Raw genomic sequence first — 14,742 nt, 5'->3', positions numbered from 1 at the left:
TGCATCTGAACAGCTTTTTCTGCAAATACTCAGTAACTGGGCACTTGGAAAAGATACCAGCAGCTTGAAGACTTCTAAAATTCATTTCACTTGCTATTTCTCAATCTCAGATTTACAGAGAAATAAACAACTATTTTCCAAAAAACACTTGCTCTTTTTGACAGTAGGTTTTTCTCCACTGGATAGAGAGCAAACAAATGGAGAATTAAGAAACATCAGCATTTAAAATATGTACAGATTTCACATCAGACTTCCATTTGGCTGGATTCTACCTTTTTAATTTTTAATTTTTTATTTTTTAATAAGCAGCAGCATAGGTATATATATAATATTATTCCCAAATGTGGGGAAAACTGCAATTTTTGTATCCAGTAGAGGAAGAATGTAATTAACCATTCAATAGACACTGAGGCATATATGAATCCATATGGTACAGCTCCAGTAAGGACAAAGGTTCTGAACCATATACACACTATGGAAAAATTAAAAGAAAAAAAAAAAAAAAAGCATTTTCTTTCTGCTGTGAACAGATAACACAACCAAAAAGCGAACAGTTCTCTTCACTGCTTATGATACATTTAATCATCCACAGTAGGCAAGGTGATTTTTAGTACTATTTAATGGCAAGTCTGGGCATACATTAAGATAGCTTAACAACAACAACAAAATAAATAAAAAAATAAAAATAAAACACACACCATAAAACACACTTTATCTTGCTGACTCACAGAGCATTTACTGAAGAAGTGATTTTTAGAACTCCTGTTGTACCTAGGGAGTACAGCAGACCATCATGACCTGAAAACATCAAACTAAAACCACTGCATTACCCAAGTCACCAGAGATCTGTTTTTAAATGTTCACTCTTCAAGTTATTCAATTAATTAATTTCTTGAAAAAATATTGCAAACCGGGAATCAGTAAAATAAGGATCTTGTACAATTATCTCGAAACTACAAAAGGCCTACAATCTAACTTCCTTTGGGTCACCACTTGGTTTTCTATTTGTACATCAGCACCATGTTTTTGCTGTACTACAATAAGCTGAGCCGCATCACCACAGCATTTAGTGAACTCTTACACACAGTTTAAACATTAAAACCTATGTTCTCCAAGAAGATGTAAAACTAGTTATTACGTAATAACACCACATGAGACATGACAGTGAGAAGAAAACACAATTTTACTGTTCATTGTGGAGATAAAATGCCTATGTCAGAGCAACAGTTTTGTATTAACCTGTCATAGTCTTTTCAAAGTAAATCCAAGCAGAATGTCCCAGTACACTTTATGGAGAGAAGGCACACTAACCAGTAACACTCTCAAAATGACAGCCAGCTAACATACCAGTGCCATTCTAACCCTTTCAGACTTGAATGGATGCCATTCACTTTCCAGTTCAATGATCGTGGGACACAATTTATGGCTTCGTAATGTATCTGCTAACATTTATCTTGGTAAAACAACATTTAGAGCTCCATTTCTGACTGGTATCTTTTCCTTTCAGAAATATTTGCACAGAGGCCTATTTGCCTATACTTTCAGTTGTGAAGTGTTACTTCTCAAAGATAAATACAAACAACGAATCCAGCCCTAGTAAATTTCTCCAAGGCTAGCCAGTAACTGTCCCTTGCTTTCTTCTGGCTAGATCTCCAAATTCAGAGAGCTCTCAGGAAAAAAATAATAATAAAAAAAACCATTATGACAGCAGAAATCAGTTTGTTAGATATTCTGAGCTTTAAGGAATTACAGTCTGAAGCACCACCACTCAGACACACGATCTGATTTTGGGGTGGTCTTGTGTGGAGCCAGGAGTCGGACTTAATGAGCCTCGTGGATTCCTTCTGACTCTGGATATTCTCTAATTCATTTTTCTGACTTGCAACTATTAATTTAACCCAGAATTCCACAGAAGTGGAAACTTTTTAAAACAGAACAGTAATAATAATAATAAAAACAAACAAACAAACAAAAAGGACTGACAAATGTGGGATTCCAAATAGAATAACCCCGAAACCCCCCTTTGGTTCATTCTGGAGAGCAAAAGCCTAGATGTGACAAAGCTGCTCTAAATCTATGTTCAGTCTGGTAGCTCTCTGATTCCTTCAGCTTCAAAGCAAGCAAACTAACTAACAACACAGTCTTAAGGAAGACTGACGGTTATCCATTAGCATGAGAAGATCTGTCATAAAATTCAGTACATTTCTATACAATGCCTGTTCTTCAGAACATATACAGGCTGGTGATTTACATTGGTAGCGTCTGAATAAAAATTTTCTAAGTCTTTTGGAGGGGAACTGTGAAATACACTGTAATGTTTGCTGCTGCCAAGGCTGTTTTGGAGTTGCAATTGCACTTTGATCAAGATGAGCTGTATGACAGCATTTGTTAAAAAAATTGTCTCTAATCAAGACTGCTCTTTATTTAAAATAATATATAATATATATAAAATGTATAGGTACAGATACATACATGTACTTTTACTATGCATCAGATCCTTTCAGATCTCATAGGAAATGCTCACTGTCCTGCAGCAATAAGAGGAAAAGATTATATTTAAATTGAGTACTGACTACCTACTTAACTCTTCTAGAGTGAAAAGAAGCATTTTTTCTAATTCCACTCTGCTAGACATCTCTCCTCAGTGGAGAAGATTATGGTCTATCACGCATATTTGAGGAAATTAATTGCAGAACAGAACAGAAATTAATTGCAGGACAGAAGCACTATGGTAGTGCAAACCAAATTGCCCGTAGTAAGCATGCCCTTCTCATCAGAGGCAGGGGGAAGAAAAAGGAGGAAGTAAAACCCTGCTGTCAGCCTCCCTTGGGAAACCATTATAAAAAACTGTCTTCATTTGCTGTAAGTGTAGTAGCCAACTACAACTATCTACCATTGAACATACACCATTTCTACAAAACATAATATGAACTAACCTTTCACCAAGTGTATCATTATGTGATGCAAAAGTTTATAGTATTAATTTATCAAATTTTTTCAGAGACATTTTCATGACACAGATGTGACTAGCAGGTATGATTCTGCTACAGATTAAGGTTCCCAGACAACTAAGAGGTCCAATTTATGTTATGAATCACTTACAAGAAATAAGGAGCCCATGACTGTTAGGTCAACTTATAATTTTGGGAATATTGATCAATAACATCACTTTATCAAATCAAGTAATAAATATTTTAGCAGTGCATTCTTTCCATTATGTTCAGTTTCCCCACAGAATATGAGTAAACATGAACCATCACCCAATCAAACATTTTAAAGAGAAGATAGTTAAAACTTTGAGGAAATAATTTCATGAAACCTTTTCCTACTACATTTTCAAAAATCCAAGACAAACAAATGCCCCACCCTATCCCTCTCATTCTTCCCAGGATCCATACAACTAGCTGTGATCACAAGAGAAAGAAGTAACTATATGTAAGATATCTGTATTGTAAGAGGAAGATTTTTGCAGAGTACTTTTATTCAAGGTGCAAGTGAAAACCACCTTTCTCAAATAACTACTCATCACTTTATAATCTGTGGGCTTCAACGTGAGCATGATAATTCACAGAGTTAGCAATAAACACCATTGTAAAACTTTGCCCTGTATTCATACACCGTATCTAGAAGAACTTGCATTACGTGTCACTCGCTATGTTTTTAACACCGAAACCCCTACGGCAATTCACGCTACCACGACACCAGCCAATCACTCTGAAGTCTGATATTGATTATGCTGAACACTTATTTAATGTGTTAACAGAAATTAGACAGCATTAAGATACAGCCAGGAGGAGAAGAATACAGTTCTTGATGTTCTCTCAACCTCTTTTCCAACGACAGTAAAGAAGACAAGTTACCTTCCTTTTTCATACGAATCTTGATACTTCAGCTGTAAGTATTTATGTTACGGTAAGTTGTTATTGCTTACAGGTGACTGAAATGTTTTAATATTTTAAAAAGCAAATTAGACTGCAGGGTAGACATATATCAAAACCATTTTTTTTCATATATCAAAATTTAAGTTACTTGCTAATCAGAGTCACAGAGAAGGGGACGAGCTCTCAGGCATTTGAATAACCTTTGCAATATTTATTTGCAAAATTGGTATTACTGTTACAAATATCTGAACAGCGAATTTTAAAATAAGTTAATGCATGAAATAAAAATAAAGAATGCATCTCACACTTATTGCCTGGTCTGAGCTACTACTGGAAATATAAATCTCTAGTTTTACTTCTGGATCTCTCTCTCCTTTTTCATGAGTTACACAATTTTCTAGACTCAGAACATTTTTCTCAAGAAAGCGATCAAACAGCGTGTTCATTTATGCATTTATTCTACTTAAGGTCCTTTTCTCCCCTTGTGCAGAAAAATTGCAGACCTGTGCCTTTATATTTCATAATTTTTACCACAAATTGCAATCATGAAAAAATATTTTCTCTTTTATAGGTTTTTATTATTTTATACTATTTTTTAGTTCCTGATTGCAATGTAATGAGATACACTCTGTATATAATGGATCTAATCTTCAGCAGAAAATTGAATTTATAACTTCAGACAACTGTATCGTACACTCAAATCTCTTTAAGGGCTATATGGGGCCACAGCAGCAAATGGGAAGACTCATATGGAGATCTGGCATCAAACCTGTTGCATATAATCTCATTTGTAATATTACAATCTAGCTCTTACCTTTCACATTAGAAAGAATATTTTTCAGTTACCAAAAATCCTGTCTGTTAGACATCAGCAGTTGCATTTTAAAAGAGAAGTTTCCTGCGGACTTTCTCATACCAAATGAATATGGTCTGACTTACAGAGGGAAATCCAGCAATTTATTTTATGTATTTATTTTTTTAAAGTCTTTTTTTTTTTTTTTTCTTTTTTTTTTTTTTTTACAGGTGATACTTAGACAGCATCACTCAAGACAGACCACTGGTGCTCTCACATGTAACAGCAACTCCATGTGGACTACACTGACTTCCAGTGGAGATGCTGTTACTTTTGATAGCCACTCAAAGACTGCGGAGCAGATGCTACTGGAAATACGTTCATCCAGCACTCTAACAAAACAAGCTTGTGTTTTGAAATGTAAGTTATTTATTGTTGTTCTAATGATATTTCTTTGTACAACCTACAAATGAAACTTCTCAGGTGTTAGAAATATGTCAGCAGCTTATTCTCAAAAATGATAACGCAAATGCAACAAAATATTTAGGCTTATTTATGTATTTTAGTAAGAACTGGTGCCCAGGAAAATGACCTATGAATTGACAGACTGCTTTCAAAATTTGCCTGTCATTTCTGTAGGCCAATATTCTGCGCACTTTTCCTACTCTGGCTGCAGAAGTCTGCTATGGCTAACTTTACATATTTAACAAGTATTCTACGCTTTTTCTTTGAAAATTTCACCTTGGGGCAAAATATTTTAGAAGTACGGAATACTGATTATAAACGAGCATCAGAAACTGTCAGCTGAATGAAATAAATCTAAACTTTTCAAGTATATTGGTTAAGTCTTTCTTTTTCCCCTTGATTAATGCCCGTCAAACATGCCATACCATCCCTCTGTTCAGTCACTAACATGTGTAACCTCTAACCTGGTACCTACACACAGTCTGTCACATCAAAACGCCCTGACAGGCGCATATACAACTCCACTGATACTTATACACAGCTCAAACGCTTACAGAAGACATCTTTTTTTTTTAAAACCACTGGGGGACAGCTCCTCTAACATCTGGTGGAGTTACTGCTTCATGGTGCACTTCATGTTTGACTGAGAACTGCTAGATTGTGTTTCACTATACTCTTAGTTTGTTGCAAAAGCGCATATTTAGCAATTTTAAGCAAGTACAAGGAACGCATCAAGCCTACTCTGCAGACAGACTACATTAATATTCCTCAGAAATTGTAACGTTTGATGTGAACATATACTTTCTTTTAAAATATAGTCACAATTTTTGCAGGTAAAATGATTTTACACCCCACGAGGCCTCCATCCGTTTATTTCCTGATGTGCCTCAGGGTTACTCAAGTACCATAAATGACTACAGTTATTGTAGTCATTTCTCACAGTTATTGCCTGCTGCGAGAGAGGCAAAGTACATATCTGTGCACCTAACACACCCTATCACGCCAGGTGAAGCTTAGGACTAACTGCTTAAAGTCCATTCTCTCCTTCCTACACCCCAAGCCTTACTATCCACTATACTTACATTCTCAATCTATCCTCTGGAAAATAAGTTTGTCTCTTTGCAGTATATTTATTCAACACAGTAGTAATAAAAAGTTCTGGAACACAATTTAAATTGTGTTACTGTACTACCTGTAATGAATTTCCACAAAAAAAATCTGAAGTTAAGACGTATTCAGTGGAGTTACACTAGCATATATTAAGGCAGAAGACTATTATGGAATAAAGCAATGAATGTGGAACTCCACAGTGTTATTAAGAGATCGTTTCATAAGAATGAACATTCACAGTTGGATACTCCTCTGCTCGCCAAAGGGGTACAAAGCAGCACCCTATTACGCCTTCAGAGACAAAAAGAATTGCATTTGGTCAAGGTTTCTTGTTTTCCATAGCTGGATTTTTTCTACATTTCACTACCTGGCATTCCCAAAACACAATGTTTGCAATAACTGGCTACTATTAACTTCACCAGAAGATGGCAGAATAAGGCTAGCATCTGAAGCATTAGACCTACCTACCAACTCATACAGCCAAAGGTCACTCACATTTATTGAGGCTGTCTCTTCCTTCAAAAACACTCATTTTACTTTGAAACAAAGTATAGTTATTTATTTTGCAACTGACTTGGTTATTCCTCTTCAGATTTCTCAGTGTCAGTTACTGAGTTTCAGTAACTGACATGCTGAAAAGTTATTTTGACAAAATATCTACGTTATTCAATTCATAGTGCTAAGATTACAGTTATAATCTATAAACCAGCTACAACTTGCATTTTATTCCTTGCTTAAATGTAAAAGCCAGTGACTAATGCCAGGTCACTTAACTTGAAGATGGGAGATGTAAGTGGCAATTGCTATGAAAGGGACTCTTCAGATAACTTCAGTACCTAAGCAATTTGATTCCTATCACTTAAAAAGTCATATTCAGTAATGACTTTTTGATTATTAGGTGTGTGTATAAACAATTGCAAGTAATAACATGTATTTATACCTATATATTTAGAAGTTTCATAATATTTTATAACTGCAGTACCACAGTGCTCTTTCTTTCATTTTTCAGTATTTGAAGTTATATAAATACCTGTTTATCAGGCTTTCTCCCGTGTTCTTCTGATAAAAAACAGGAATTGGAACACCCCAACATCTTTGCCGTGATATACACCAAAACGTCCTTCTATCCAGCATTTCTAGCATTCTGTTCACTGCAGACGTAGGAACAATTTTCACTTTTTTCAGCACTTCCTATAAAGTAAGACAGTGAGTTGTTGAACAAGATTCAGCATTCAGACACACGGTGGTTGTGCTATCAGTAAAGAAAGGTCCATGCCTACAGTCCTACTCCCAGTACTGAGTAGTATGTTCTCAGGCAACTGTCACATTTAATTTACTCCACCACACATTGCTCTTCAGTAATATACTTAGAACACTATGTACATGTTCCCAGAGAGCAACCAATATTTTATTGCCAGCTCTGTTTCACAGACACACTAACGTGAGTTAGAAGTGGCTTCAGTATCTCTATCTGATGCTTAATAGCTCATTGTGTCTTTGAAACTACATCTTGATACTCACACCCAATCACACTGAATAAGTGTCTTTTTTTTTTTCTTTCTAGACAATGACAGACATGGAATGAATGACTCATGCCCTAATTAGAATAAAATCACTGTTACCGAAGACAGCCCAATGCGCTGGTCAGAATTTTCTGTGCTGATACACATAATTTCATTTAAAAAAAGAAAGTGCTTTTAAGTAATTTTAAATAAGACCATGGCCAAACGAACAGAGGAGCAAATAAAGACGTATGGCCATGCAAGGTTACTTTAATAACAAAGGTAACTTTACTAGTGACAGAAACACCATGCTTAAAGGTATTAGATAAGAAGAGAGTTTTTTTTTTTTAAACTCTCTTTTGGGGAAAAGAAATTCAGTAGTTCTTTAAGAATCTTATGCATCCCCCATAAATGCTATGAACAAACATCTCAGTCATTTATTTATCCCGAAATGTATCAATACTGACAAAAAATAAAATGACAGCACTAGTCATTTCTACAAATAACTACAGACACTACCTAGTTTACAAGTTGCTAACACTTGAGAACACATTTCAGAGTGACCTACAGCAAGACTTTTCCTGATTTAACAGCAGCTGATGTCATTTGGAATGTCCCACAAAAAAAGTAAAACATACCTGTGCTGCAGCTTTTACACTTGCTGTGTTTACAAACCACTGCTTGCTGGCACGAATAATCATTGGTTTTTTAGTTCTCCAGTCATATGGGTAGCTATGCATGTATTTCTCCTCTTTCAACAAACTCCCAGCTGCTTGAAGCATCTTAATGACTGAGTGAAAAAATGAGGCAAGATACAAATCAGATTTAACCATAGTGGTCCTGTTAACCTTGATTCATTTATTTCCACAACTGACACACATAATAAGAAGTGCCTGTGTCTCATCCATATTCAAAACATATGACTGTATGTTCATAGGAACCCTCAAGAACCTGCAGGAATGTAACTGATAATAAAGTAACAAATGGCTGAACATCAAATACTCACCAGCTTCATTTCCTTCTTCGAGTACATTCTTCTTTTGAAGTTCAGGACCTGCAGCTTCAGTAAAATATCCGCTTTCATCCACAAGGCACTCCTAAAAATAAAAATGCTAATTGTATCAATAAAATACTACATGACAATTAATTACTATTTTTGGTATTCAAAAGCGAGTTAAGTGCTATGCTAAGTAGCTACTTTTCTGATGAAAAGCAAACTATGTTTTATTTACATACACTTCAAACTGCAATTTAGTAGTTTACCAGACAGACAAGCGATTTTGACCTACGAGAAGAAACAAGCACCATGAGGTTTACAAAAATTCCACAACTGTTTTCCAGCAAATCCCTGGTTAGTATTTCAATGATTTTTCAAATTAACAGTTAAACAACAAAAACAAAAGCAACCAAAGCAAAACAAGAAATAAGAGAATAAACAGGTTTTAAAACATCTCAAGAGCCAACTCTTCAAAAACCCAAAAGAACATCCCGTATTTTCATTTCCACCAAACACAAACTGGTCATGCATAACCAAATAGCATGTATGTTTAAAAACTATTGGCACACAAGGATACTATGTATTAAAAGAAATTTAGTCCCTTAATTGTAATTTTTTTCCTTATTCAAGAATACTCCAAGCTTTACCGAAAAATAATAGTAATTATTAATTCTAGTAATACCTACATAATCAGTTATTTACTAGTCTGCAAGGTACAGCTTGTACTGACAGAATTGTTGTCTATATTATCATTTAAAAAAAAAAAGATGAAATAAAGCAAAAACACACCCAAAAAACAAACAAACAAACAAAAAAAACACACATAGAAACAAAAAAAATCAACTTCTATCACCTTCCTGGAAGCTTTAATTAACAGATGGCTGGAAAACTATCCTTTTATTCTGATACACACTTTAAGCTTAGTCCTGCATTCCTTTAGGCTGTTAGTGATACACTTATCTGAATGCTTTTAAACATTTTCAAGTTTTATACACAAAGTTTGACAATAGCTTTAAGGGCATGTGATCAACAGTTACAGGAAAGCAAGAACAAAAGCTGAAAAAAGTACCGTGGGTAGCTGATGGTGAGAAGCTACACTGTAGTCTTCCATACCATGAGCTGGGGCTGTATGAACTAATCCTGTTCCTTTTGCCATTGTCACATGATTTGCAGGTAGCAGGGGAGATACTCTGCCAGGAATTGTAGGATGAGCACAGGAACCATCTGCCAAATCTGCACCTGGTGTGGAGAAAAAAAATAATAGAAAAAAGGAGAGAATAGAGAAACAATTAATGCATTCAGCTTGTCTCATCAGAGAGCAGAAACTGAACAACTGATCATCAGCATATGCTTGCTGATACTTCCATATTTAATACTATTTTATCTTATTTGTAGGTCCCCATCCAAATGCTTTCAAGTAATCTACATTTTTAATTCTGCAAACCTTTTTTTTTTCTCTTTGAAGTAAAAGCTTTATTGAAGTAAAAGCTTTACTTCTACCTGAGACAATGCTCTCAAAAATAAGACATGGCAAAAGACCAGAATAACATGAAAAGTCATAGAAACCGATTTCTCACCTCCTCTAGGTACACATATTTCCAGCTTTGCATCACAGACATAAGCAAATGAATAAAATTGACAAATGACATATTAAATCCCAACGCAAAACATTGAATCAGAAGTCTGCCTGTTAAGAAATATTACTATGCAGTATGTTAGGATGCAAACTTAATGGCTTTAGTACCTTAGTACAGACAACAGATGCAGTCTTCATAGTTATGAAGAAAGCTTAAGACACCTCTTAACAAGAAGAAACTTAGGAATCCTAAATGACAATGGCTAACAGAACTACAAGTTATGTTGCGCTAGGTGTTTTTTCAAGTTTCCATAGAATTTAGCTATTATGCAGTCATTAAGCATACTTGTAACTAGCTGCTTATTCTCATGAACAAGGGCTGAAAGACAGACATACTGCAGTCAGTGTAATGAAGATTTTGAGCCTAAACACACTTCCATTCCACGTTTAAATTTTCCAAGTGTAAATCCAGATTTTAAAAAGTACCCTGTATCTGAAATTCTCAATCGTATATTTCAACACACCAAGACTGAGTCTGACAGACTACTCTTCATATTGTTTCAGGGAGGCATGTTCTCAGAATATCAACAAACATAATAAAACATCAAAATGGAATCAGTTTTCAGTTACCTACACAATTTCTAAGCAACTTAACAATGTTAAAACCTACCTTTGTACGTTGAAATAACCTCAAACTGTGTGTCCAAAACAGCAGCTGTAGATTCAACTCTATCTGCAGCTAGAATGAAGTATTCACCAGTAGTTGTACATTTCACAATTGAATATCTACAACGTAAATATATATTTATGATGATACTAAATAATTACAAACACCAGAAAGCTTAAAATTGTTTAAACAATCTCTAAAAAGATGGCATAATGGGTTTTAAGATCTATATATTCAATTTACTCAATGTCAAAACAACTTCAAGATAGAACAACATAAGAAAGAAGAAATTACTAAAAATGAAAGAATAAATTAGTATATTAATAGAGATACAGAACAAAGCTTACAATTGCATCAATTAAAAAGGAAGTAAGATGCATCAAATAAAACTTAATGGTTGTCCAAAATGTTTTAATTTCATTTTACTGTCAAGTATTGCTAAGGAACGACACAGATCAGTGAACTAAGCTAAAGACTTACGCTGAATCTGGCATGTAGCAAACTGCTTGATTCGCTGGCACAGTCCACGGTTGTGTGGTCCAGACCAGCACACTAGCAGGGGACGATCCATCTACAGATGCAAATAAAAAGTGCTTTACTTACAATTATCGTAAAAATAAAAGCACTAAGACTTAAAAAACATCCAAGAATCATACCTATCACAGAGGTCAGCTTAGGCGGTGTCTTCAACAGGGGAAATTTTATATACGCAGAACGACTGACATGCTGCTCATTGTATTCCAGCTCTGCTTCAGCCAAGGCTGTTCTGGGTAGATATCAAACTTACTTTAGCACACTTGAACGTGAAAAGCTGTCGATATCCTTGTTAAAATTTTAAGACAAAATAGTAAGCTGATTCTTACTTTGCTGAAGGAGACCAAAACACAGGTTTATAGTCCTGATAAATGAAACCCTAAAGGGGGGGAAAAAGAAAGTTAAAAGAATCAAAACTCATAACACAATCAAAAACGTACTTCAGCAGAATTTCAGCATACCTTATCGTACATCTTGTGGAAGACTCTCAGCTGGTTCGCTTCATACTTTGGATCAAATGTACGGTAGCAGTTCTCCCAATCTGCCATTATACCCCAACGAATGAAAGCAGATTTCTGTTTCTCCATTGCTCTTTCTGCAAATTTTCTGGCTGAAAGGAATAGTTCCACTAAGTATACGGTTTCTCTGGTAAGTCTGATAAGGTCAATACAATGTCATTTAAAATACGCTATTGGCATTTTGGAGAAGAGCCTGAGCTGAGCATATTGAAACTATGCACTAATTACAGATATGTATTAAATAATTATTAAGGCTCAAAAAATTATGTATTTCAGAGAATTAGTTATATAAAGTGACCATAAAGGGTAAAAAGGCCTAGAGGACGCATTATTTGACTAATATGAAGATGTACAGCACAACGTCTCTAGAAGATAAGCTGCCTTTATAAGGGAGAGGAAAAAAATAAACGTATTTAACCATGAAGACAATTTCTCAAAATGTGCTATGAAATACCAGAAAATAAGAATGAAAATAAACCACCTGATTTTGATGCTGATCTAAACTTTTCAATGCAATATGCACATTAAATTATTAGCTGATTTTGTTGCTGCAATTTCACGCTAAAGTGGTTTCAATTGCTCATTGCAAATAGTTTTGCAGCTGAATGTTGACGTCTTTCAATACATAATGCATTTTTTTTTTAAAGTTTCCATATAATGCAGACCAACTTTCTCTGAAAGGATCACCCATATAGTTTTGCAGAGTTATTGAAAGCAGAGTCAATACATTCTTAAGTATGATATTGAGCCAAACTGTCCTGACAAAACCAGTACTCAGTCTGCTTGGCAAACACATACAGTGATCCTCAAAAATGTCACCAATACCTCACAGAAAAAAGCACACAAAAAAGTATAAAAGCTATATATAAAGAATAAAATTCAAAATATGGTGAGTCGGATGTAGAAATATCTAAGCCAACTTTTTTCCAGTAAGGATATTACAAACAGTAGTTTACCTTTTTGCCTAATTTCCATTGGTGAAAGATTTTCAGCTCCTTTGACTTCTGACAATGCCTTCAACTCAATTGGCAATCCATGACAATCCCATCCTGGAACATAGTGTACTTTATAACCTCTCATCATATAGAAACGATTAGTGATGTCCTTCAAGATCTGAAAAGATAGAAGGGTCAGTTAGCACTTTGGCTCCCCCAAGTGGAAGAGCGACATTATTACTATGCTAGAATTAAATACAAAAGGTAGCATAATTATTTTAGAGTTAACATATTTCTGATTTTTCTCTTACACTTTGGCAGAACCTCAAAGGGCCTCACAGCGAAAGAACTGACATTCAGCATAATTGAAAGATGCAGCTTATAAACTTGCAGGACTTTAAGTGAGCAAATCCTACTGGCCCTCTTTTTTGAGCATTTAGCTAGACTTAGTTTGCTTAGTGTACATTATTTTTTCTTGATATAAATGATCACCTAACAAAACCTGCGGTTTTCAGAAGTCCAGCCTTTTGAACTAGTACCTTAAGAAGCTGTGGGTCACATTTTATTCTTTTCCACTCTGTAGTATATGCAACACTCTAATTCTCAAGATCGAACTAAACATACCCACACTTGTTTAGCAATATTATTTTGAACCTGAAATGCATATTTCACAAGCTGCCTACATTTAATCATTGTGGTTCTACTGAAGATACCCAGATAAAATAAAAGACTAAATGCAGTGTAATGAAATTGCAAACTATCCCCCCATAAAGAAGAATAAAACATGGGTCAACTATGCATTACAGTAAATATTTACATGTACATGTATACACTCACCTACACGTGTACGTGTGATAAGTTCATTAAACACAAACCATGCGTTTAAAATGGTTTGAGAACAAGTGAAAGGCTACACTTTCTCTAAAAATGCTTACTCATTTACTGAAATATTCAGCACGATAGATGAACGCTTAGCATGTAGGTGCGATATCTGGGCATGCATTAGGTCAGGGTACGGTGCCCATATCAATGTGATACTGTACAGTTTGTGTGTCACCAGGTTACTCTCTTTTATCTGTGGCACGAAAGCTACAAGGCCTGTGTGCCCAAACACGGGGACGGGTGCTTAACACGAGCGGTAAGGGGAGCGCCGGAGGAGGCGGGGGCTGCGCCTTTACTTTATTTAACGCGTGGCCAACGTGGGGGTCTCCGTTGGCGTACGGGGGTCCGTCGTGGAGGCAGAACTCCTGCTTCGCCTTCCGCTGCCTCTGCCACGCGTAGAGCTCCGAGAAGCCGCTTTTCTGCGGAGAGAAGCACACAGCACAGCCGGCGGCCGCTCGCACCCCCCCTGCGCGGCGCCCCGGGGCCGGGGCCGGGCCCCCACGCCGCCCCACCCCACCTGCTGCGTCTCCAGCTCGGTGTCGGGCTGCAGCCGGCCGGGCAGCTGGGCGGCGAAGCGGCTGCGCGGCAGCAGCACGCTGTCCCGGTACCCGCCCTCGGCCAGGGGCTGCCGGCTCCCGGCCTCCGAGGCGGCCCCGGCCCGGCCCCGGGCCCCGGCCCCGGCCCTGGCCCTGGCCGCCAGCGGGGCCCGCCAGGCCCGCAGCATCTCCGCGCTCCGCCGCGCTTCCGCCTGCGCTACGGCGAGCGGCCGGCGCCGACGGGCCGCGCCGAGGGACACGCCGCGCCGCAACGCGTTTCCCTGCCGCGCGGCGGGAGGAACGAGGCGGGGTGGGAGAAGGGGGGGGAGGATGCGAGGGGACGGCC

The 14,742-nt window shown here is 37.0% G+C and overlaps 1 protein-coding gene across 1 annotated transcript in view; it reads right to left on the bottom strand.

Moving 5' to 3' along the window:
- IARS2 (isoleucyl-tRNA synthetase 2, mitochondrial) overlaps window positions 1-14,739 on the bottom strand; it is a 28,519-nt gene extending 13,780 nt beyond the window's left edge. Inside the window, exons 1-12 of the mRNA XM_082756910.1 lie at window positions 14,378-14,739; window positions 14,157-14,279; window positions 13,000-13,156; window positions 11,987-12,135; window positions 11,855-11,904; window positions 11,648-11,757; window positions 11,472-11,562; window positions 10,995-11,110; window positions 9,818-9,987; window positions 8,758-8,848; window positions 8,390-8,541; window positions 7,280-7,440 (exon numbers count right to left, since the gene is read on the bottom strand). Of these exons, the coding sequence (XP_082613036.1) occupies window positions 7,280-7,440; window positions 8,390-8,541; window positions 8,758-8,848; window positions 9,818-9,987; window positions 10,995-11,110; window positions 11,472-11,562; window positions 11,648-11,757; window positions 11,855-11,904; window positions 11,987-12,135; window positions 13,000-13,156; window positions 14,157-14,279; window positions 14,378-14,584 (1,577 nt within the window). The 5' untranslated portion in view covers window positions 14,585-14,739. The remainder of the gene's footprint in view (window positions 1-7,279; window positions 7,441-8,389; window positions 8,542-8,757; window positions 8,849-9,817; window positions 9,988-10,994; window positions 11,111-11,471; window positions 11,563-11,647; window positions 11,758-11,854; window positions 11,905-11,986; window positions 12,136-12,999; window positions 13,157-14,156; window positions 14,280-14,377) is intronic.
- Between the last annotated feature and the right edge of the window lie 3 nt (window positions 14,740-14,742).

The sequence above is a fragment of the Aythya marila genome (genome assembly GCF_965140915.1).
Source record: "Aythya marila genome assembly, chromosome: 3".
In the NCBI taxonomy this organism is placed as follows: Eukaryota; Metazoa; Chordata; class Aves; order Anseriformes; family Anatidae; genus Aythya; species Aythya marila.
Note: the sequence above shows the minus strand (reverse complement) of the source record. Positions and strands in the feature narration are given on the sequence as shown.